This window comes from Microtus pennsylvanicus, chromosome 5 (assembly GCF_037038515.1).
Source record: "Microtus pennsylvanicus isolate mMicPen1 chromosome 5, mMicPen1.hap1, whole genome shotgun sequence".
NCBI lineage: Eukaryota > Metazoa > Chordata > Mammalia > Rodentia > Cricetidae > Microtus > Microtus pennsylvanicus.
The window spans coordinates 68,182,788-68,203,736 of record NC_134583.1 but is presented as its reverse complement, the minus strand read 5'-3'; the positions used below and the strand labels follow the sequence as shown (position 1 = coordinate 68,203,736).

Sequence of the window (20,949 nt, the reverse complement as noted above, 5' to 3'; positions counted from 1 at the left end):
CTGTAACTCCCTGGGCGCGCTCCCCATTCTGCTCAGGACGACGTCGGTGTTGTGTGCGCGTGCGCGCGGAATAACGGCTGCTGGCGGAGGGAAGTGGGGGGTGGAATCGTTGAAGTGGGGGGAAGAGAAGCCGCCTAGTCTCCCGCGCGCCCACCACCTGCACCATCGCCAACCAATCAGCAGCCGTCTCGAGGGTCTCGCGCTCGGGGCGACTCGGGCTGCTGGGTGGCTCCCCCGTCCCTCCTCCCTCCAGAGTCCCTCCCGTGCCTCCCCCTCCCGCTGGCCCCGCGCGCACCCGCGCTCGCGCCCGCTCCAGCCTCTTGTGTGTCCTCGCGCCCCCCGCCCGCCCTCCGGCGCGCAGTGTGCTCCGCTCCCCCACCCTCTTCCCCCCTCCCTCCCTGCGCGCCTCCTCCCCGGGTCCCCCTCCCCCCCACCGCCTCCTCCCGCCCCAGGGTGAGCGCGAGCCACCTCCCTCCTCCCTCCGCCATGGATCCCAGCAACTGGAGCAGCTTCATCTTCCAGGTAACAACCCCCGCCCCCCCGCCCCTGCCCCCCCTCCCACACCCCCTCCTGCCCGCCCTCCCTCCCGTCCCACCCCCCCTCCGCGCGCCCGGTGCGCGCGCAGCTGTCCCCCTCCCTCCCTCGCGCCCTCCCCCGCCCTCCCCGAGGCGCCGGCTGGGCGCGCGCGCGCGGCGGGGGCCGAAGCTGCTCCCTCGCTCCCCCCACCCCGCCCCGCCAGGCTCCAACTGCCGCCACCGCCGCCGCCGCCGCCGCCCGGGCCCCCCGCCCCCGGCCCCGGCCCTCGGCCCCGCGGGGCCTCTCGCCCCCACCCAGGGGGCGTCGCCGCCGCCGCCGCGCTCCGCGCCCCACAAGACGCCCTCCTTCCCTCCCTCCCGCCGGCCGGGGTGCGCGGGCGGCGGGGCGGCCCTCGGGCCATGCGTTCGGCTCGGCCCAACCCGGCCGGCCGGGGGCGGCGCCCCGAGCCCGGGCCCCGCGCGGCCCGTGCCCCCGGCTCCCGCTGAGCTCCGGGGGCCCCACTGTGGCCGAGGCCATGTTCCCCGTGTTCCCTTGCACGCTGCTGGCCCCCCCCTTCCCCGTGCTGGGCCTGGACTCCCGGGGGGTGGGCGGCCTCATGAACTCCTTCCCGCCACCTCAGGGTCACGCCCAGAACCCCCTGCAGGTCGGGGCTGAGCTCCAGTCCCGCTTCTTTGCCTCCCAGGGCTGCGCCCAGAGTCCATTCCAGGTGAGTAGGGGCCGGGCCGGGCGGGCAGGCGCCGACCAGCAACCGCGGCCCACACGGCGCCTTGTCTCTGCAGGCCGCACCGGCGCCCCCACCCACGCCCCAGGCCCCGGCGGCCGAGCCCCTCCAAGTGGACTTGCTCCCGGTTCTCGCCGCTGCGCAGGAATCGGCCGCGGCGGCTGCAGCCGCGGCGGCGGCAGCCGCTGCTGTGGTTACTGCACCCCCAGCCCCTGCTGCCGCCTCCACCGTGGACACAGCGGCCCTGAAGCAGCCTCCGGCGCCTCCTCCGCCACCCCCTGCCGTCTCCGCACCCGCCGCCGAAGCCGCGCCCCCCGCTGCGGCCGCCACCATCGCCGCTGCCGCCGCGGCAGCCACCGCTGTCGTCGCCCCAACCTCTACAGTCGCTGTGGCCCCTGTTGCATCTGTCTTGGAGAAGAAGACAAAGAGCAAGGGGCCCTACATTTGCGCCCTGTGCGCCAAGGAGTTCAAGAACGGCTACAACCTCCGGAGGCACGAAGCCATCCACACAGGAGCCAAGGCTGGCCGGGTCCCTTCGGGTGCTATGAAGATGCCCACCATGGTGCCCCTGAGCCTCTTGAGCGTGCCCCAGCTGAGCGGGGCCAGCGGGGGAGGGGGAGAAGCCGGGGCTGGCGGAGGCACAGCCGCCGTGGCGCCCGGTGGCGTTGTGACCACGACTGCCTCTGGAAAGCGCATCCGGAAGAATCACGCCTGCGAGATGTGCGGCAAGGCCTTCCGCGACGTCTACCACCTGAACCGACATAAGCTGTCGCACTCGGACGAGAAGCCCTACCAGTGCCCTGTGTGCCAGCAGCGCTTCAAGCGCAAGGACCGCATGAGTTACCACGTGCGCTCACATGACGGCGCTGTGCACAAGCCCTACAACTGCTCCCACTGTGGCAAGAGCTTCTCCCGGTGTGCAGGGGCCTCGGCTGCCCACTAGGCCGATGGTGGGGGGAGGGCAACGAGGTGGCCTGTCTTTGCCTAGTGGGGAGGCGGCTCCCGATGCTGGGGACGGGAACCACTCCCAGGGAGGAGGGAAGTGAGCCTCGTGGTTACTGGGAGCAGGGGGTGGTACTTTAGAGGAGGTGGGTCCTTGAGCTGAAGGAAAGCTGCCTCCGGCCGAGATGGAATGCCGGCTTGAGGGATTTCCTGCCTAAGGACCGAAGTTCTGGGGGAAAACGCTGGGGCTTTTGGAAAGGCACTTTGGAGGAAGCTAGGCAGATTTGAGGCACACCTCACCTTGGAACCTTAGCCCTAACCCCCCTCCCCCACCTCAACATATCCCTAGGCCGGATCACCTCAACAGTCACGTCAGACAAGTGCACTCAACAGAGCGGCCCTTCAAATGTGAGGTAGGAAGCCCGCTACCTCCTGTCCTGGTGTTCATGATTTTGATCCTCACTGTAGCTGTCTGAGTTCAACCTCTCAGACCCCCTTTTTCTCTCTCTTTTTGCCTTTTCACTCCATTTTCGCATTTCTCCTTCAAGGCCTGGTCATCTCACGCCCATTTCCTACAGATCAAAGACCCCCAAGGCTCTGATCCCTTTATCTTGCTCCCTTCTCTCTACTCCCCGAAGCTTTAACTCTCCTGTGACCCCCCACACCCTCCCCCCCAGAAATGTGAGGCAGCTTTTGCTACGAAGGATCGACTCCGGGCGCACACAGTACGACACGAGGAGAAGGTGCCATGTCATGTGTGTGGCAAGATGCTGAGCTCGGCTTATATTTCGGACCACATGAAGGTGCACAGCCAAGGCCCTCACCATGTCTGTGAGCTCTGCAACAAAGGTACATGCTAAGGGATGGCAGGAGGGCAGGGACAAAGTGGGGTGGGTGGGCACGAAGCTGGTGTGGTCACGGGTGGGGGTTAAGGGCGCTGTAGCCAAGAGCTCGTGGCATGTAGAAGAGCCCTTTAAGAACTAACGGAACTCACTAAATTCTGTGCCCAGAGTCCATCTCCTGGGTGCGCCTGGGGAGAATGAAGTGGGACGTGGTTGATTTATGAAAGGAGAGCTCAAGAAAACCAGTCCCCAGTGTTTCAACTTCGCAGCCACAAGTTCTTGTCTCCAGCTCCTGGGGCAGGTGGAGCACAGCAGCACGGGTGTAGCAAGCACACACCCTGCCCAGTAGCAGAGAGAGCTCTTTTCAGTGTGGGTAGTTCACTAAATGAGCTGAGACCGGGGCACTGGAGAGGGGGGACACAGCCGTCTCTACTGAGAGTCAACCCTTCAAAAAGCTAGGCAACAGTGTCCTGTCGAATGGGAGGTCTCCCGGCTATGGGGGAAGATCTCTGTAGAACACTGTTAAGGATCAAGGAACAGGCACCGTTCAAGCCAGGCCCCAAGCTCAGGGAAGGGCTATGTCCCAGTGGAGTAGTTGGCCCCAGCCTACCAAGGATGTGGTGGGAGGAGGACAGTGCCACCTGAGGAGGGTGTCCCCAGCCTAGGAGAACAGCCCTGTCTCTGGGGTCTCCACCAGGCTGACCCCCACCCCCCCATCCCAATCCACCCCCCCATAGGCTTCACCACAGCAGCATACCTGCGCATCCACGCGGTGAAGGACCATGGGCTCCAGGCCCCGCGGGCTGACCGCATCCTGTGCAAACTGTGCAGCGTGCACTGCAAGACCCCTGCCCAGCTGGCCGGCCACATGCAGACCCATCTGGGGGGGGCCGCCCCTCCTATCCCGGGAGATGCCCCCCAGCCACAGCCTACCTGCTGAGGGGGACCCCTGCACCCACCAGGCAAGGCGTGGGACATGGCTGGGGGGGCAGGATGGGATGTGTGGGACAAGGGAGTTCAAAGGGCCCAATAGGGGATCTCAGGAAGGCCAGGGATGCCAATCTGTCACTCAGCTTAGGGAGACTTGGGGTCCAGAGAGGGCAGTACAGAATTGCTGTCGGGGTAAGCAGGCAGGCCAAAGCCTCTGGGGGCCAGATAGGAAGTGAGTAACGGCTGTGTCCCAGGGGAAGTAGGGAAATAGTTGGAAAGTCTGGGATATGGAGCATGTTTCTTGCCATTCAGGTTGTGCTGTGATCCTTGGTGTTTCTCACTGTAGGTACTGGTGAGGTTTGTCCAATGGCGGCGGCAGCAGCAGCGGCGGCGGCAGCAGCAGTGGCAGCCCCTCCTACAGCTGTGGGCTCCCTCTCTGGGGCAGAGGGGGTACCAGTGAGCTCTCAGCCACTTCCCTCCCAGCCCTGGTGAGCTCCAGGTTGATGGGGAAGAGGGGAAGAGTGGAGGAAAGCTCTTCTTGGTACAGTCTCCTCTTCCCACCAACTCACTGCTCTCCATCAGCCACGGAGCCTCCAGACAGAGGAGGAAGAAGGAATTCACTAGGTTTTAACAATGTTTCTCCTGCTCCTTTCTTCTCCCTATCAGAGCTGACCCTACAAACACCTGTCCCCTAAGTTGTGTTGAAGTCCCTTGGACAGTGAGCAGGGGTGGCAGAGGACAGCAGCAGCCACTGCCCTCAACCTTTAACCCCTTGCCTTTCCTCCCAGGGATTTGTGAGCCTTTCCCTAGAAGGTCCTGTGCTCTCCTCCTTGAGTCCCCTCTCCTACTGTCTGCTGCCCCTTCCTGGGGAGTTGGTGCTTTCTTTTTTTGTTGTTGTTTTTTCCCAGGGGGAGGGAGGAGAGAGAGGAGGGGGATTAAGATTCTGTCCCAAAGGAAGGATACAGTGGTATTGAGGGGCAGAACCAGGGAAGGCAGAGGGATACTTTCAGCAAGGTGGAGTGACTAAACCCTAACATCTACTGGAGTATCTCCAGGGAAAAGCCAAGGGGAGCATCAGAAGGAGCCACTAGGGCCAGAGGCAGAACAAGAGAGATGGAATCTTAGGGGGCCAGGGTAAAGGAGGAGAGCCAGGGACAAGAGGTGCTTCCTGGGGGTGGGGGAATGCAGCCACGGTGTCTCCCCCTTCCCTCTTCCACCCCAGCTCCAGCCCTGGTCTTTTCTCCTCTTTCCCACAACAGAAGCTGTGGCCCTGGCCATGTCATCGTGTTCCTGTGTCCCTTGCATGTTTCCCCCCTTCCCCTCCCTCCTTTTGCGCAGACCCCATTACAATAAATTTTAAATAAAAATTTGTCTCTGGGTTCCTAAGTTATCTTCACCATGTCCCCCCCCCCCCCATCGTATGTGCACCTCACCCCTTGTAGGGAGAAGAGGGAGGTCTTTGCTGGCCTTCATCTTTTCTCAACTTTTCTTGCCCTGCAAAATGCTGACTCCCCCTTCTGAGGTACAGTCTCTAGATAGCACCGATTTAGGGTGAACCCAAGAATCCTGAGGCTGTGGGGAGCAATTTCCAGGTCTTTAGGGAATACCCACTGGAGATTCTTTTTTTTTTTTTCTCTCCTGATGCCCAAGCTGGCTATTCATGCTATCCTCCTTTCCAAAACCCAGCAGCAGGCTGTATAGAGCCCCACCAAATGCCTGCACATTTAGATCCCAGAGGCCATGGTTGGCGCAGATGCAGAAGCCATTGGATAAACTATTCAGTTCTACCATGGTGGTCGTGGACTGCTTGCCCTACCCATTCCAGGGTGGCCCAGTGCATCTGCCTAGCTTGCTGGAATTTCTGGGTTTTGCTCAGACCTTTCCATAAATCCTCCCTTAAGCTTTTCATCAGGCATTGCTGTTGCTTTCCTCGAGTAGCAAGGCTTTAGTTCTGCAGGCACCCCTCTCTTGAAACCCAACGCGGTACCCCTGCAGCCGCCCCAGACTTAGAGCTGTCTCCTTAACCCATCTTTGCTGCTCAGGGTGCCTCCTCCCAGTCTTCACTGGTCGGCCTCCTCACAAACCCAGGTCTCTGCCAGGATCCCCCGGTGACCGTTGGCGGGAGGGGCCGAGGACTTGCTTGGGAAGGGGGTGCCCCACCAGGAGATGCGCGTGAGAAAGGGCAGGGAGGGGGCACGAGTGGTCCCCGGGCTGGTTACCCAGGTAACACGGAGCTGGCACGAGGCTCCCTTGTGCTGTCCGGGAGGGGCAGGAGGCGTGCTAGGGGCGGGGGCGGCGCGGCAGCAGTGCAGCTTAGGGGAGGGGACCAGAGAAGAAGGGCCGAGCAAACCCGGAGGAGAGAGGAGGGGAGATCCGCCACCTCCCTTCATTGCTCACAGACTTGTTCCCTCCCGGTCTGCGGCTGCTGCAGCAGCAGTGGCGGCGGGACGCAGGAGCAGTCCCGAGGCTGGCAGCGGATGAGACTGGGACGAACTGAGGCCGCTGGTAGGAGTGGACGACAGACAGCTGGGTGACATGGGAATGCAGGTGCCAGGCGAACTAGAGGGTGGTGCTGGGTGCGCCATGCCATCGGGAGAAGATCCCCTCCCCCTCGGCCTCTCTGAAGGCAGCAAGGGAACCCCTAAAAGAAGGGCTGAGAAGGGACGGACAAGATGCTAGGTCTCTCTAGAAAGGGGCGGGGAGGAGGTGGGGGGGAATATTTGAGCCCAAATGCGCACTGCTCAGGTGGCGCCCAGAAAAGAGGGAAGGGCACAAAAGGAACAGAATGTGTGGGGTTCTCTGTCTGCCTGTTGGAGTGTCGGTTATATGCACAGATTTTGATGAGCTGGGGTACCTTCGAGGTGGGATTGGAGAGTCTGGGTCTTGTTGGCTGTGTTGGATGGATTCAGGAACAGACCTAGGGCGGTTCTGTTTAAAAGGGGATTGTCTTCCCGGGACTCTCCAAGCAGACTTTAGGTAGAACACTTCTCCACCAAGGGTGTCCCACCTCAAAGCAAAGGGAACGCCAACTTTTCCTCCTCTCCCTAGGGACAGTACAGGCTAGCCTTGGCCTTTGGTGGTGAGAGCCCTCTTCCTCCTCACCAAACCTGTCTCCTCCTCTTCCAGGATTTGCCACTGTCACTGCTGTTCCCTCTTCCCCACGGGCCCTCTCCTATCTCCCTTCTCTAAGATGGCAGCCAGCAGCTCTGAGGTCCCTGAAATGAAGGGGGTAGAAGAGAGTTCCAAGACCCAGAGAGAAGGACCTGACCATTCTGAAACTGGACTAGGTCCTGCCCAGGTTGTAGCAGAGATTCCAGACCAGCCAGAGGCCCTTCAGCCAGGCCCAGGTATCACTGCAGCCCCTGTGGACTCAGGGCCTAAGGCTGAGCTGGACCCAGAAACCACAGAGACCCCAGTTGAGGCCCCCGAAACAGCCCAGGCCACAGACCTCAGCTTAAACCCAGGAGAAGAATCCAAGGCCAGCCCCAGCCCCAGCGAGGCATGCCAAGAGCCAGCACCCAAACCAGATGCGAAGAAAGAAGCCGCAGCAGAGCAGGGGTCTGAGCCACAGTCTGCAGCCCCTCCTGAGTCAGTCTCAGAGCCTGCTTTCCAGTCAGACCCTCAGCCAGCTCCCCAGCCTTCTCCTAAACTACCCCTTCAGCCAGAAGCCCCCACCCAAGAGGACCCTACCCCTGAGATCCTGACAGAAAGTATAGGGGAAAAGCAAGAAAATGGAGCAGTGGTTCCCCTTCAGGCTGGTGATGGGGAAGAGGGTCCAGCCCCTGAGCCTCACTCGCCACCCTCAACTAAAACACCACCAGCCAATGGGGCTCCCCCTCGTGTGCTGCAGAAGCTGGTCGAGGAGGACAGAATAGGAAGGGCTCATAGTGGGCACCCAGGATCTCCACGAGGTAGCCTGAGCCGCCATCCCAGCTCCCAGCTGGCAGGGCCTGGGGTGGAAGGGGGTGATGGCACCCAGAAACCCCGGGACTACATCATCCTTGCCATCCTGTCCTGCTTCTGCCCCATGTGGCCTGTCAACATTGTGGCCTTCGCTTATGCCGTCATGGTGAGCCCCAAGGGACCCTGGCCCCAGGGATACTGTGGCTCCCAACTTCCTGCCAGTGCCAGAAGAGAGCCCCAATAATGACACCTTCCCTCACCTCTCTCTGCATGGATCCCACTTTCCCAGTTTCTGGGCCTTTGCTTGCCTCTCCCCAGGACCTAACCTTCCAAGCCGCTCCTGCTCTGCCCCTTCAAACGAGGGAGGGGGGACTAGAAAGATGTTTCCTATAACCTTGCTGACCTGTGCCCTCTTCCTCCTGCATTCCCAATCCTTCCTTTCTTAACCCCACGGGGCTGACCTCTTTCCTCTGGACTCTCACCTGATCCCTGCTGGGCCGGTTCCTGCTGACCTGGGCCATGATACCTCCAAACCCCTCACCCTTACCCTAGTCCCGGAACAGCCTGCAACAGGGGGACGTGGATGGGGCTCAACGTCTGGGCCGAGTAGCCAAGCTCTTAAGCATCGTGGCGCTGGTGGGGGGGGTCCTCATCATCATCGCCTCCTGCGTCATCAACTTGGGCGGTGAGTGGGGGTCGGGGACAGGAAAGGGAGGAGTGGAAGGGTTGACAAGGGCAGCTTTACTAACCCCTGGCCCTGCTCTCTCCTGTCTGTTCTCTCTATTCCTTTGTCTCTTCCTGTCTCTTTCCCTGTCTGTCTTTCCCTCTCGTCTCCCACAGTGTATAAGTGAGGGGCTCTGCCCTGCCTTCCAAGACTTTTCTTCCTGTTGGGAGCTGTCTTGGGTCCATCCCTTCTCTGGGGGATGCCCAGTCCATGGCCCTGGCCCCCATCCCTAGGGACCAAGGGAGCCTGAGCAGCCTTGTTTACAGCTTATGTCCTGCTCCTGCATCCTGCCAGGCTCCACTGCCAGCCATTGGCTTCCTTTCTCCCTGCACTTTTGCCTGCGGATCTCCCCTCCTGCCTCTTGGCCTCCCTAACCCTGCACTCTGAAAAACCTCTCTGCACTTCTGGAAGCCTCCTGAACATCCAAATTGTACTCTGCACCTCTGCATCCCCCACCCCCCACCCCCAACACTTGTTCCTGCCTCTGGAACCCTCTGCACAGTAATTAACCTTGACCTCCTAACTTTCATTGTCTTGGTATCTAACCCATTTCCCTTCCCTTCCCTTCCTTAACACCGTTTCCCCTTGCCACATCCCCTGACCCCTTCTGCCTTCTCATCTTCCCATCTTCAACCCTCCTGCCACCATTTAGTCTGCAAAAACTGCAGTACTTAGGTCAGGCTGAGGGAGGAAGGATGGTGTGGGAAGTGGACTGCCTAACTAGGAGCTCTGACTGTTCTCTGCTGGGGACCATGCGGGCCCAGACCATACATACCCAGACCCCAATCCCCAAGGTGCCTATTGGGTCGCAAAGTTGGCCAGCCAGGCCTCTCCTGGGGGACTTGCACCAGAGTGGAAGTCCTTATTCTGAACATCCAGGGGAGAAAGGAGTTCCGCAGCGGCTGAAGGGTCAGCCTGAGTTGACCTGCCCATTTGGGCTTAATTATAACCTCAGAGTTTCTTGTTTGAAGGTCTGAGGGGTTTGGGCCATTCACTTGCTTTGTAAACAGGCGTATTTAAAAAGAAAAAGAAAAGGACCAAAGTTCCCAGCTCCAGGGAGCAAGGGAGGGGTGGAGGCGCTCTGTGATTATTCTCTAAGAGGATGAGGGAGGTTTGTTGCACGTGACAGCCCTCTGAGGAGGCAAGGAGCCAGCTGCGATGCATTTCGGAGTTGGTGGGGGTTTTTTGTTTCTTTAAAAAAAAAAAAAGTTGGGGGAAACTAAAATTCCTTTTAAAAACAATTAAACTGAGTCTCCCTTTTTGTATGCTGAATGCTGCATGAGTTTTAAAACCAATAAACAGAGAATGCATGAGACTCGCCTCAGTTGGTCCCTGTGTTCGTTTGCAGAGTCAAGGCACTGCTTTCTGGCAGGCCCTAGTGAACGAAACACGCATGCGCTGCCGCAGTGGCCATCTTTAGTGTGGGCCGAAGCTAGTGATGCCTACGGGCCTACCGCACATGCGCAAGCTTTCTCTTTCCTCTTTCGAGTAGCTTTAAGTGGAGTCTCCGCGCGCCATTTCTCTGCGCCTGCGTGCTGCGACCCTGCGCAGCCTGGGAGGCGGGTTTTAGCTCCAGGTTTGTACGGCCGCTGAGTTGACGCGAACTAGGTCTGCGAGGTCCGAGGAAATGACTCCCGTCCCGGTGTTGGAGAGGGCGATGTGAAAGCGAGAAAACAGGCCCTTCCCTTTCCAGCTCCGAGCGTGGTTTCTGCGGGTCCCCGGGAACGGCAGGATTCTGGATTTGGATCCGTGGGGTGGGGTCTGTCCTTGCCGGGATCTGAGCGCCCCCTCCTGGGGACGGTGCTCTGGCCGCAGTCAGTGCAATCCTTTTGGGGAGGCACCCTGGTCTGGTACTCCAGACTCTCCTATATTGCTGGGCTTCCCTAGTGCTCTATGTCCTTGGGCCATGGAACCCTTGCAGGCAGCACAGCGGCGCCTCTGTCTGAAGAAGGGGAAGTGACTTCCGGCCTCCAGGCTCTGGCGGTGGAGGACACCGGAGGTCCCTCCGTCTCGGCTAGTAAGGCCGAGGAAGAGGGGCAAGGAGGTCAGGAGGAGGCCGGGCGTGCGGGATCCAGGGCTGAGGAGGCACTAGAAGCTCCCAGCGCTGCGGACGACGAGCGCGCCGAGGGAGAATCCGAAGACTGGTGCGTGCCCTGCAGCGATGAGGAGGTGGAGCTGCCGGCCAATGGGCAGTCCTGGATGCCCCCACCCTCCGAAATCCAGCGACTCTATGAACTGCTGGCAGCCCAAGGTACTCTGGAGCTTCAAGCGGAGATCCTGCCCCGCCGGCCCCCTACTCCTGAAGCCCAGAGTGAAGAGGAGAGATCAGATGAGGAGCCGGAGGCCAAAGAGGAGGAGGAGGAAAAGTGAGGCCATAACTTTAAACGCTGTCCCTGGGACCACTCTCCTAAGCACAGAAACTGGAGGGAGGGGAGAGCGGGAAAGGACAAGCCCTCAGGCGGGGGTGTACCTGAAGGTGTTTGGGAGGGCCACCCTCACCCTCGTTCTCTGTTCACCCGTCTCAGGCCGCACATGCCTACAGAATTTGACTTTGACGATGAGCCCATGACACCGAAGGACTCCCTGATTGACAGGAGACGTACGCCAGGTACGAGTAAGAGGGAAGAATTGAGGGGAGGTAAGGGGCTTCTGCGTACCCCAGAGTGGTACACCAGCTGCAGGAAGGAGCAGACACGGTGGCAGGGTCGCTAGCTTAGTCAGTGCTTACTTCCCTGGAAGAGACCCACAGACCTTCCCGCCAGATTTCCTGTTCCTTTCGTCTTCCCAGAAATCCAAAGTCCCCTGGACATTATTCTCCAGAACACAATTATGTAGTGCTGTGTCCATTACCAGCACTGACCCACTATCCCGCCCACGTGCCTTCCTAGAATTTACTCTCAGAGTCATTGGTCCAGCCAGAGGCAAGTTCCATTAGCTCCACAGACTCCCCGCTTCTGGTCTCAGCTGCCAGAGTAGTCCCTTTTGGTGAAGTCCTGTCATTTCTCTGATTATAGTTCTCCAGACGATTCCATTGTAGGGAGGACAAGCATGTCCAGGGAGAGTCTGTCCACTCTCTCCACCCCAGTGCCCCAGGACCTTTGCACACACACCCAGCCATCCCTCCTAGGTATGTCCCCTAGGCATCGCATTATGGGGGGGTCAGTCATCCTGTGTTTGGCCCAGCCTGAAGCATTAGCTCCTCTGCGCTGAGGCCTAACATGAATATCCCCAACAAAGTCTCTACGAGTGGGGGCAGGGAGGTACTCACTGCCTCAATCCTGTCCCGTTTTCCTACCTTCTTAGGGAGCGCAGCCCGGAGCCAGAAACGCGAGGCCCGCCTGGATAAGGTCCTCTCGGACATGAAGCGGCATAAGAAACTAGAGGAACAGATCCTTCGGACTGGGAGAGACCTCTTCAGCCTAGACTCAGAGGGTCCCAGCCCTGCCAGCCCCCCACTCCGATCCTCGGGGAGCAGTCTCTTCCCCAGGCAGCGGAAGTACTGACTGTTGCTGCCATGGCCTGCAGGTGCAGACCTTTGCTGCTGGGTGTGGCCAGCCTTTCCCAGCCCAGACTCTGGGAAACTTGTCACAGAGGAAAGCCTCAAGCTCCCAGTGCAGTGCCTTGTGGGAGAGTGTGCTCTGTTGAATGTCTCCCTGCAGTTCTAAGCTGGGTTTGCTGAGTCTTAATAAAAGATACAGAATGGTCTTTTCTTAGCAGAGACTTCCACTGGACCCAGGCAATTGTTCTCACTTGGGCGGAAACAGCTGTATTCCTCCACACTGGGAAATTGAAGCCAGATAGGGCAACAGTGTACCCAGCCATCACCGTAGCGACCTCCGCTTAGGTCCTTCTGGCCCTTCTCAGTCTCAGTCCAGCCCCACCAGATGGTACTGAGGCAGAAATTGCTGCTGAGTATGGACCCAGCCCTAGTGTCTTCAGAAGCAGCCTGGTGGGGGAAAAGATCCAGTTGCAGGGCCCTTTAAATCTAAGCTCCACCCCTGCCTGTCCAGCCCTACGGGGAAGTCATCCCCAGAGTTGGTGAGGGAAATTCCGGCAGGCAGCAGCCAACTAGCTACACAGCTAAATGTGAGTACGGGATTGCCCCCGGGCAGGACCCCCCATGAGGAGGTGTTTGGCCCATGGCTCTCTAATGCTCCTGCTCTCCAGTGCCTGGGGGGGGGGCCGAACCCCTTAGTTATAAAGGGCAGGAAGGAGGGCGTTGGCAGCTCTGCTTTGGGAGGTTTCACTTTCTAGTAGTGTTCTGGGTTTTGGAACGCCCTGCCAATATCATCCCCCCCAAACCTTAAGCCTCCCTGATTGGAGGTGAGGGGTACTTGGTCAGGCCCAGCTGCACACATTATTAGCGACCTACTCAGGAGGCTGAAGCAGAAGGATGCCTTGAGGCCGGAAGCTCCAAACCTCATGTGGGAGGCCCCCACCTTTTTGTTTCTGGTTTGTGTCATTGGCTTTTATTTTTATGAGAAAGGGTCTCCTGTTTCCTAAGTGGTCCTGAACTCTCTGTAGCCCAGGATGACCTTGAACATCTGATCCTCTTGCCTCCACCTCTTGAGTGAATGCTGACAGAGACGTCTGCTACCGCTATCAGTTTTGTTCAGTGCTGGGCCTCAGACCTAGGCCTTCATGCATTTTAGGCAGGGACTCTCCAAACTGGTAGATGGGGTGTAACTCAGTTTCACTACATAACTACATACCCAAGACCCTGTTTTTAGCCCCGAGCACACTTTTTTCTTAAAAAGGAAAAAAGAAAGAAAGAAAAAGCAGATAGGTGAACCTTGCCAGACACAGTTGACGCCTCTAATCCCAGCACTTCAGTTGTTGAAGTAAGGGTCTCCAGAGGTTTGTGGCCAGCCTGAGCTACAGTGTAAGATCCTCTCTCAAATAACAAAAGCCAATTAGAAAAAGTTACAGCTTCCATTCAGACTCCATCTTTGATTTTACTTCCCTGCCCTCACTCCCTGAGGACCCAGGCTCTGCTTTCTCTTCTTGAATGACTGGCATGCGACTTGACCCCCTCGGTTCCCTTCTATTCCAGTTGTAGAAGCTTTCCTGCTGCCCTGTGCAGGGCTGTGCCAACAGAACCGGCCTTGGCCAGTCACTTGAGCACTGGCTAGCAGGACGCTCAGAAGGTTAGCTTGATTTCCAGAAGGTGCAGAGTTTAGTGAGAACAAGCGTCTCTGGGAAAGAGAAAGTGAGAACAGTAAGCTCAGACAACCAGCCTGTGATTCTGGGGCCTTGGGATCTCTGATTGGAGCCCAACTCTGATAGGAGATGGTAATTGAGGCAGCTAGCTGTTTTCAGCTTCCTGCCTGAGGACCCTTGGGGCAGAGAAGAGGGCTGGCCATCACAGGAGCACCGGATGGCTCTCCCGGAAACTGTCTTCTTATGCCTTTGGTATATATCTACCCTGCCCTGAGGTGGGGCCGTTGGGCAGGACAGCTATTACCTTGTGTGCCTAGATGCTGGTTTCTCAGTCCTGTGGTGATTGCCCCACTCCCAGCTTCTCGTGTAGCCAGGGTTGGTCACTAGTTCAGGCTATGGAAAATGCTTTTACCTTTGAATGTCTATTGGTGTTGTTCCTTAATAGCAACAACCCCACCCATATTCTCTGTGTCCCATGGCCTCACAAGCCATACTGCCTCTAGTGATGGTGACACAGACGCCTGGTCAACCTTCCAGAGCAGAATGTCTGAGTTAGACCCTGATGGCTCAGGTTACAATGAGTCAATCAAAGATACTTAACCCTTGGTGGGTTGGGTTACTCCAAGTAGGAGTTGGTTATGCCTCAGATCCAAGTTCCAGTAAAGCCAGGGAGACAGTGTGGATAGGCTTAAATGTCAGCCAGAAGCCAGGTATGGGGGAGTATGTCCACCCCTAGTCTCATCTACTTGGGAAACAAAGTCATGAAGATTGTTTTATCCCAAGTTCAAGGCCAGCCTACCAGCAAAATAAGACTCTTAAAAAGCAGAGTATGTGTGTTGGGGGGGGGGGGCGGGGTGTGGCTGGAGAGATGGCTCTGAGGTTAGGAGCACTGCTCTTCCAGAGGTCCTGAGTTCAATTCTCAGCGTCCACATGGTGGCTCACAATTGCTTTAACTCTGAGGGATTGGATGCCCTCTTCTGACTTCCACGAGCCACCTGCTCCTCATATGTACACTCACAGACTGAAAAGTTAAAAAGAAAAAGAAGAAAGTCCCACGCAAGACTTGTCCGGGAGAGAAAACTTGGCCCTAGATCAGAAGTTTTGAGCCCATTCTACTCTACACACTCACCTTTGGTGATTGGCATTTATTTGTAACATCTTGGGGGCAAAGTTCTGGGCTGGCAGAGCACCTTGGCACATGGTGAGGCCACCAAGCTAGCCCCCTACCACAAAGTGACCTAGCTCAGGTTAAGATTGTCGTCGTCTTCCGGGGTCTCTAGCCTGGCGTGCCTATGCTACAATACTACAGCATGGGCTGCCAGCCCGGGCATAGGTTGGTTAAGATTTTCCCTCGGAGGGGCTAGTGAGATTGCCACCAAGCCTCACTGAGGAGCTGAGTTCAAATCCCCAAATTAACATGGTGGAAGGTGAGGTCACTGAGGGAGCATCCCTGCTTATACTGAATGTGAATCTTTTCTTAAACCCAAAGCTGGTGACGATCTGGTGGCTGGCCTGGGTCACCGTTTTCACTGTCTGTCCTCTCCTGACGCAGAGAGCAGTGCTGGGGACAAAGGGAGCTACTTGAAGCTAGGCTGGAGGAAGGATGGGAGAATGAATGGTTTCTGGGTGTTGGTGTCACAGGCCTGTAATCTCAGAACTTGGGAGGTGTGTGTAATGAAAAGAAAAATGAAGAGACTTCAGGCTATGTGTGGGGGAGGGGGGAGCCTGAGAAGGGTTCTTACCAGAGAAGGCAGGAAAGTGAACTTTGGTAGTGTTAGCTTAAACTAGGAAGCGCAGGGCAATTGGAACTATTATCCACAGGAGGGAGGAAAAATCTCTGCACTCCAGATGCCGTCTGGCTTGTTGAGCTTGGTGTGCTTAGGATGGATGCTCCCCCAACAGGTGATGGTTGTGCGCACCTTCGGAGGCAGAGGCCGTCTGATCTCTGTGAGTTTGAGACCAGCTTAGTCTACAGAGCAAGTTCCAGGACAGCCAGGGATACACAGAGAGAAATCCTGTCTCAGAAAACAAATAAACAAAAAGATGGGTTTCTCCACCCCCACCCCTCGGGCCACAAACCTGTAGCTTCAGGACAGCCATTTTCAGTCCTGCAGAAGTTCCGTTGCTGGGCGTTCAGAGCCATGGTAGCTATGACAGAACCCTGATAGACATTTCCTGCTGCTGAGGTTTTGTTTTGGTTCTTAGAGACAGGGTTTCCCTGTGTAGCCCTGGCTGTCCTGAAACTTTCTTCCTTGACCAGGCTGGCCTCCAACTCAGAGATCCACCTACCTGAGCCTCCCAAGCTCTGGAATTAAAGGTGTGAGCCACCACCATACCTGGTTCTGTTGAGTTTTTGAGATAGAAGTTTTGAGTACACTCAGCTAACTGAAACTTGCTACCTAGCTCAGTCCTTCAAACTGCAGTCTCTGCCTACTTCCTGAGTGCTGTGATGACAGGCCTAAACCCTAGGCCCAGCTTCCCCCACACCCTGACATCTGTGTAAACCAGGGTAGCCTGGACTAGTAGGGTCACCTTCACCTTCTGAGTGGCTCTCGGTCTTTTTTTTTTTTTTTGAGACATTGTGAAGAATGTTTAAAAATATTGGTGCTCAGACCCTACCTACCCTCTACCAAAAAAATCCAAATCCCCAGATTTGTAGGGCTTTAAGAATCTCCGGGGGACATAGCTCAGCTGCTAAGGGCCTGCTCCTGCAGAGGACCCAAGTTCAACTCCCGACGCTCGCATGCATATACCCTCACACAGACACATCCAAGGGTCCTTAACCACTGGCTTATTATTTATTTTGAGTCAAGGTCTCATTATGTAGTTCTGTTTGACCTGCAACTCACCCTGTAGACCAGGCTGGCCTCCATCTCAGAGCCTTCCCACCGGTCTGTCTCCAGAATATTGAGGTTAAAGTCAAGTGCTACCACGCCCAGCATACCGCTGTCTTTTGACGGCCGTGACTTAACGGAAATAAAAACCTGGAACTGCACGTATTATCCAGTAAGCCACTAGAGCCTGCGCCTGGCCACGAATCCTGTGCTGGGGACATAAGGGCTATGTGGGCACCGAGGGACTTGACTGGTGGTCTTCGCGGAAGGCACTGCTGTGGGGTGTGGCAGGGGAGTGGACAGGGGGATGAAATGGGATCCTTTTACTGAAGCAAGGGCTTGGCCTCAGAACAAAGCCGGAACCTAGCCTGATTAACTTTGAGGGAGGCTCTTGCTGAGTCACAGAGCTGGGAGAGGCTCTCAGGCCCCCTGACTGTTCCCAGCTGGGGTGACAGATGGTGGAGAGGCCTCAGTCTTGGGGAGTGGAGCATTGTACAACAAGGAGCCAATAGAGGCTGTGCCTGGAGCTGACCCCCACCTCAGAGGACTTTCTACAGGGCCCTTCTTCCAGGTGGGGCCTCCGAACCCTGCTGGTATCCCAGGCCCTTCCTCTTGGCCCATCTGGTTTCCTGGTGAAACCTTTCCAGTGTCCCTGCAGAGGAGCCCCTGGAGAGACGCTCTGCATTGCTGTGCCCCTAGGGCTTGGTTAGGCTGGCGTGCAAGACTAACCTCCTTCCTCACCAACAGACAAGCGAGGGTTAACCCCTAATGCCAGGTGGGGAAGGAGGCCCCAACCACACCCCTCTCTGGTTTAGGAAAACCGGGCCTTGGGCCATGTGTCTATTCTCAGTAATAAACACAGCACTGGTGAAAAGCCAGACTTGGCTCTGGGTGCTTTCTGTACAAACACGCAATCACAGTGCCGGGAAAAGACTGCCGGTCAGGCCAATTTTGTCATTGAGGAGGCAGATGGAAGAACAAAAGCCTTGTCTAAGGTCGCCCGCTGGAAGAACAAAAGCCTTGTCTAAGGTCGCCCGCTGGAATGTGGTGGCGCACGCCTTTAATTCCAGCACTCGGGAGGCAGAGGCAGGCAGATCTCTGTGAGTTCGAGGCCAGCCTGGTCTACATAGTGAGTTCCAGGTTAGAGAGAGCTATTCAGAGAGAGAAAAAAAAAGTTAGAGTCACAGTTTTGGTGGCCCCAACCTTCCAAAGCCTTGAACGTTGCTCTCCCAGAACAGGGCTCCATTTCATGTCCTGGAGCAGCTTTCTAGGAAAGAGGCCAAGCACTGCTGAGGGCTCGGGGCAGAGGGATGAGAGTGGGCACAGAGTCTGGAAGACAGAAGGCAAGCTCTGAGACCAGAACAGCTACTCCAGAGAATTAGGAAACTTAGCCTCCTATGAAAAGGGAGCCTAGGAAAACATCTGGGTCAAATCCCAACACGGCTGCAAGGTTAAAGAAGGAGGCAGTATGTTAGTTACTGTATGTGTTGCAAAATCCCCACAAAGGCAGCTTCTGGAAGAACTTGATTTTTTCACCATTTGAGGTTAGGCAACACTGCATCCCTCTCGCGTGGGAAGCAGAGCAGAAAAGCTTGGAATGGAAACTATAACCCTGGGCCAGGGAAGGGCTCAGTTTAAAGTGCTTGTCGTTCACGTGAGAGGTTCCGAATTCAGTCCCCAGCACCTAAGTAAAAGCTAAACTCTGTGACTACGAGGTGAAGACAGACAAATCCCTGGAGCTTGCTGGCCGGCCGCTAGAACTGGCAGCTGTGGGTCCTCCCAAGAGGTGTTTTGGTTTGTGTTGTTGTCTCAGAAGAACCCAGGTGAGACAGGAGAGATGAGGTGAAGGTTCTTCCTGCTAAGCCTGACAAATTGAGCTTGAACCACGTGGTGGAGGGGTTGTGTGGTGTTTTACGCTTTTGGCTTTTTGGGGGGGACCCACCACCGAGCTCCCAAATAAATCACACATGGAGGCTTATTAATAATTATAAATAAATGCCCAGCCTTAGCTTGGCTTATTTCTAGCCAGCTTTCCTTAGCTTAAATTATCCTGCCTCCCTTTTGCCTCTGGGCTTTTTCCTTTTCTTGCTTCTGCACGTCTTACTCTGTGGCTGACTGTGGCTGGCCCTGACATCCTCCTCTCCTGTTCTCTCATTGTTCCGCCTTGCCTTGGTTTTTCTCCTATTTGTCCTCTCTGCTTGCCAGCCCCGCCCATCCTTGCACCTGTCTCTCACTATTGGCCGTTCAGCTCTTTATTATTAGGCCATCAGGTGTTTTAGACAGGCAAAGAATCACAGCTTCAGAGTTAAACAAATGCAGTGTAAACAAAAGCAACACATCATTAACCAAATGTTCCGCAGCATAAACAAAACTAATACACCTTTTTAAAAAAAGTTTATTGATTTTTATTGAGTTCTACATTTTTCTCTGCTCCCCTCCCTGCCTCTTCCCTCCCCTTCAACCCTCTCTCATGGTCTCCTTGCTCCCAATTTGCTCCGAAGATCTTGTCTTTTTCTATTTCCCATGTAGATTAGATCTATGTATGTCTCTCTTAGTGTCCTCATTGTTGTCTAGGTTCTCTGGGATTATGATTTGTAGGCTGGCTTTCTTTGCTTTATGTTTAAAAACCACCTATGAGTGAGTACATGTGATAATTGTCTTTCTGGGTTTGGGTTACCTCACTCAAAATAATGTTTTCTAGCTCCATCCATTTTTCTGCAAAATTCAAGCTGTCGTTATTTTTTCTGCTGTGTAGTACTCCATTGTGTACATGTACCATATTTTCCTTATCCATTCTTCAGTCAAGGAGCATTTAGGTTGTTTTCAGGTTCTGGCTATGACAAACAATGCTCCTATGAACATAGTTGAGCACATGTCCTTGTGGCATGATTGAGCATCCTTTGGATATGTACCCAAAAGTGGTATTACTGGGTCTTGAGGAAGGTTGTTTCCTAATTTTCTGAGAAATTGCCACACTGACATCCAAAGGGGCTGTACCAGCTTGCATTCCCACCAGCAATGCAGAAGTGTTCTCTTTTCCCCACAACCTCTCCAGCATAAGTTGTCATCAGTGTTTTTGATCTTGGCTATTCTACGTGTGTAAGAAGGAATCTCAGAGTTGTTTTGATTTGCATTTCTCTGATGGCTAAGGATGTTGAACATTTTCTTAAGGGTCTTTCAGCCATTTTAGATTCCTCTATTGAGAGTTCTCTGTTTAGGTCTGTACTCCATTTTTTTCTATTGGATTATTTGTTCTTTTGATGACCAATTTCTTGGTTTTTTTTTTTTGTTGTTGTATATTTTGGAGATCAGACCTCTGTCTGATGTGGGGTTAGTGAAGATCTTTTCCCATTCTGTAGGCTTTCATTTTGTCTTGTTGACCATGTCCTTTGTTTTACAGAAGCTTTTCAGTTTCAGGAGGTCCCATTTATTAATTGTTTCTCTCAGTGTTTGTGCTACTAGAGTTATATTCAGGAAGTGGTCTCCTGTGCCAATGCGTTCAAGTGTACTTCCCACTTTCTCTTCTATAAGACTTAGTGTGGCCGGCTTTATGTTGAAGTCTTTGATCCATTTGGACTTGAGTTTTGTGCATGGTGATAGATATGGGTCTATTTTCATTCTTCTACATGTTGATATCCAGTTATGTCAGCACCATTTGTTAAATATGCTTTCTTTTTCCATTTGATATTTTTTTGCTTCTGTGTCAAAAATCAAGTGTTCGAAGGTGTGTGGATTAATATCCGGGTTTCTTTCAGTTCCATCAGTCCTCCTGTCTGTTCTTATGTCAATACCAGGCTGTTTTCAGTACTGTAGCTCTATAGTAGAGTTTGAAGTTAGGGGTTGTGATGCCTCCAGAAGTTCTTTTATTGTACAGGATTGCAAAACTAATACTCCTTAAAAGAATTTTCCACGACAGGAAGGAAAGAACCAACTTTACTTCCATAAGTTCTCCTGTGACTGTCACAGGTGCACAATGGCACACACACCCACGAAATAAAATTTAACAAATTTCAAAAAAAAAAAAAAAGGTAGTAGCCGTCACCTGAAGATAACACCCAAGGTTGACCTGTAGTCTCTCCAATGCACCTGTACACACCCCAAACAACAAACAAAAACACTTCGTCCTGTGTGGTTTTCCGTTGCTGTTTTGTCTTTTTTGTCTTTTTGCCTTGAGATAGGTTCTTAGGAACCCCAGGCTGGCCTCAAACTTGCTGTGTAACTAAAGCTAACTTTAGATTCCTGATCTCCTCTGAGTGCTGGGACTGCAGGAGGAAGCCACGGTGCCAGTCTCTGTGGTGCTGAAAACTGAACCCAGGGCTTCAGGCATCATAGGCAACCACTCTACTGACTGAGCCA

At 55.2% G+C, this 20,949-nt stretch overlaps 3 protein-coding genes across 7 annotated transcripts; all 3 read left to right on the top strand.

Moving 5' to 3' along the window:
* Positions 1–90: 90 nt before the first annotated feature.
* On the top strand, positions 91–5,343 carry Maz (MYC associated zinc finger protein). Of its 5 annotated transcripts, XM_075972312.1 has the most exons (7): positions 91–522; positions 1,157–1,243; positions 1,317–2,173; positions 2,550–2,613; positions 2,878–3,049; positions 3,780–4,004; positions 4,319–5,343. In XM_075972312.1, exons 1-6 carry the CDS (start codon positions 487–489, stop codon positions 3,980–3,982), a joined length of 1,419 nt encoding a protein of 472 aa, XP_075828427.1. In that variant the 5' UTR covers positions 91–486; the 3' UTR covers positions 3,983–4,004; positions 4,319–5,343. The 5 variants fall into 5 exon arrangements, with proteins under 5 accessions (XP_075828427.1, XP_075828428.1, XP_075828429.1 ...); XM_075972313.1 differs by lacking the exon at positions 3,780–4,004 and having other exon boundaries at positions 94–522; XM_075972310.1 differs by lacking the exon at positions 91–522 and having other exon boundaries at positions 684–1,243.
* Positions 5,344–6,185: 842 nt separating this feature from the next.
* On the top strand, positions 6,186–9,912 carry Prrt2 (proline rich transmembrane protein 2). Its single transcript, XM_075972315.1, has 4 exons — positions 6,186–6,477; positions 7,099–8,041; positions 8,428–8,560; positions 8,716–9,912. The coding sequence occupies exons 2-4, from the start codon at positions 7,163–7,165 to the stop codon at positions 8,724–8,726; spliced, it is 1,023 nt and encodes a 340-aa protein (XP_075828430.1). The 5' UTR covers positions 6,186–6,477; positions 7,099–7,162; the 3' UTR covers positions 8,727–9,912.
* Positions 9,913–10,058: 146 nt separating this feature from the next.
* On the top strand, positions 10,059–12,319 carry Pagr1 (PAXIP1 associated glutamate rich protein 1). Its single transcript, XM_075972316.1, has 3 exons — positions 10,059–10,965; positions 11,125–11,207; positions 11,903–12,319. The coding sequence occupies exons 1-3, from the start codon at positions 10,493–10,495 to the stop codon at positions 12,100–12,102; spliced, it is 756 nt and encodes a 251-aa protein (XP_075828431.1). The 5' UTR covers positions 10,059–10,492; the 3' UTR covers positions 12,103–12,319.
* Positions 12,320–20,949: the final 8,630 nt, after the last annotated feature.

What these genes read in the sequence shown, in the direction of transcription:
- Prrt2 (XM_075972315.1), top strand. Translation starts at nt 7,163, where the DNA reads ATGGCAGCCAGCAGCTCTGAGGTCCCTGAAATGAAGGGGGTAGAAGAG. An exon ending in CCTTCGCTTATGCCGTCATG is followed by an intron (nt 8,042 to 8,427) that starts GTGAGCCCCAAG and finishes CCCTTACCCTAG; the next exon opens with TCCCGGAACAGCCTGCAACA.
- Pagr1 (XM_075972316.1), top strand. Translation starts at nt 10,493, where the DNA reads ATGTCCTTGGGCCATGGAACCCTTGCAGGCAGCACAGCGGCGCCTCTG. An exon ending in AAAGAGGAGGAGGAGGAAAA is followed by an intron (nt 10,966 to 11,124) that starts GTGAGGCCATAA and finishes CACCCGTCTCAG; the next exon opens with GCCGCACATGCCTACAGAAT. An exon ending in TGACAGGAGACGTACGCCAG is followed by an intron (nt 11,208 to 11,902) that starts GTACGAGTAAGA and finishes CTACCTTCTTAG; the next exon opens with GGAGCGCAGCCCGGAGCCAG.
- Maz (XM_075972310.1), top strand. Translation starts at nt 1,052, where the DNA reads ATGTTCCCCGTGTTCCCTTGCACGCTGCTGGCCCCCCCCTTCCCCGTG. An exon ending in AGCGGCCCTTCAAATGTGAG is followed by an intron (nt 2,614 to 2,877) that starts GTAGGAAGCCCG and finishes CCTCCCCCCCAG; the next exon opens with AAATGTGAGGCAGCTTTTGC. An exon ending in CTGTGAGCTCTGCAACAAAG is followed by an intron (nt 3,050 to 3,779) that starts GTACATGCTAAG and finishes ACCCCCCCATAG; the next exon opens with GCTTCACCACAGCAGCATAC.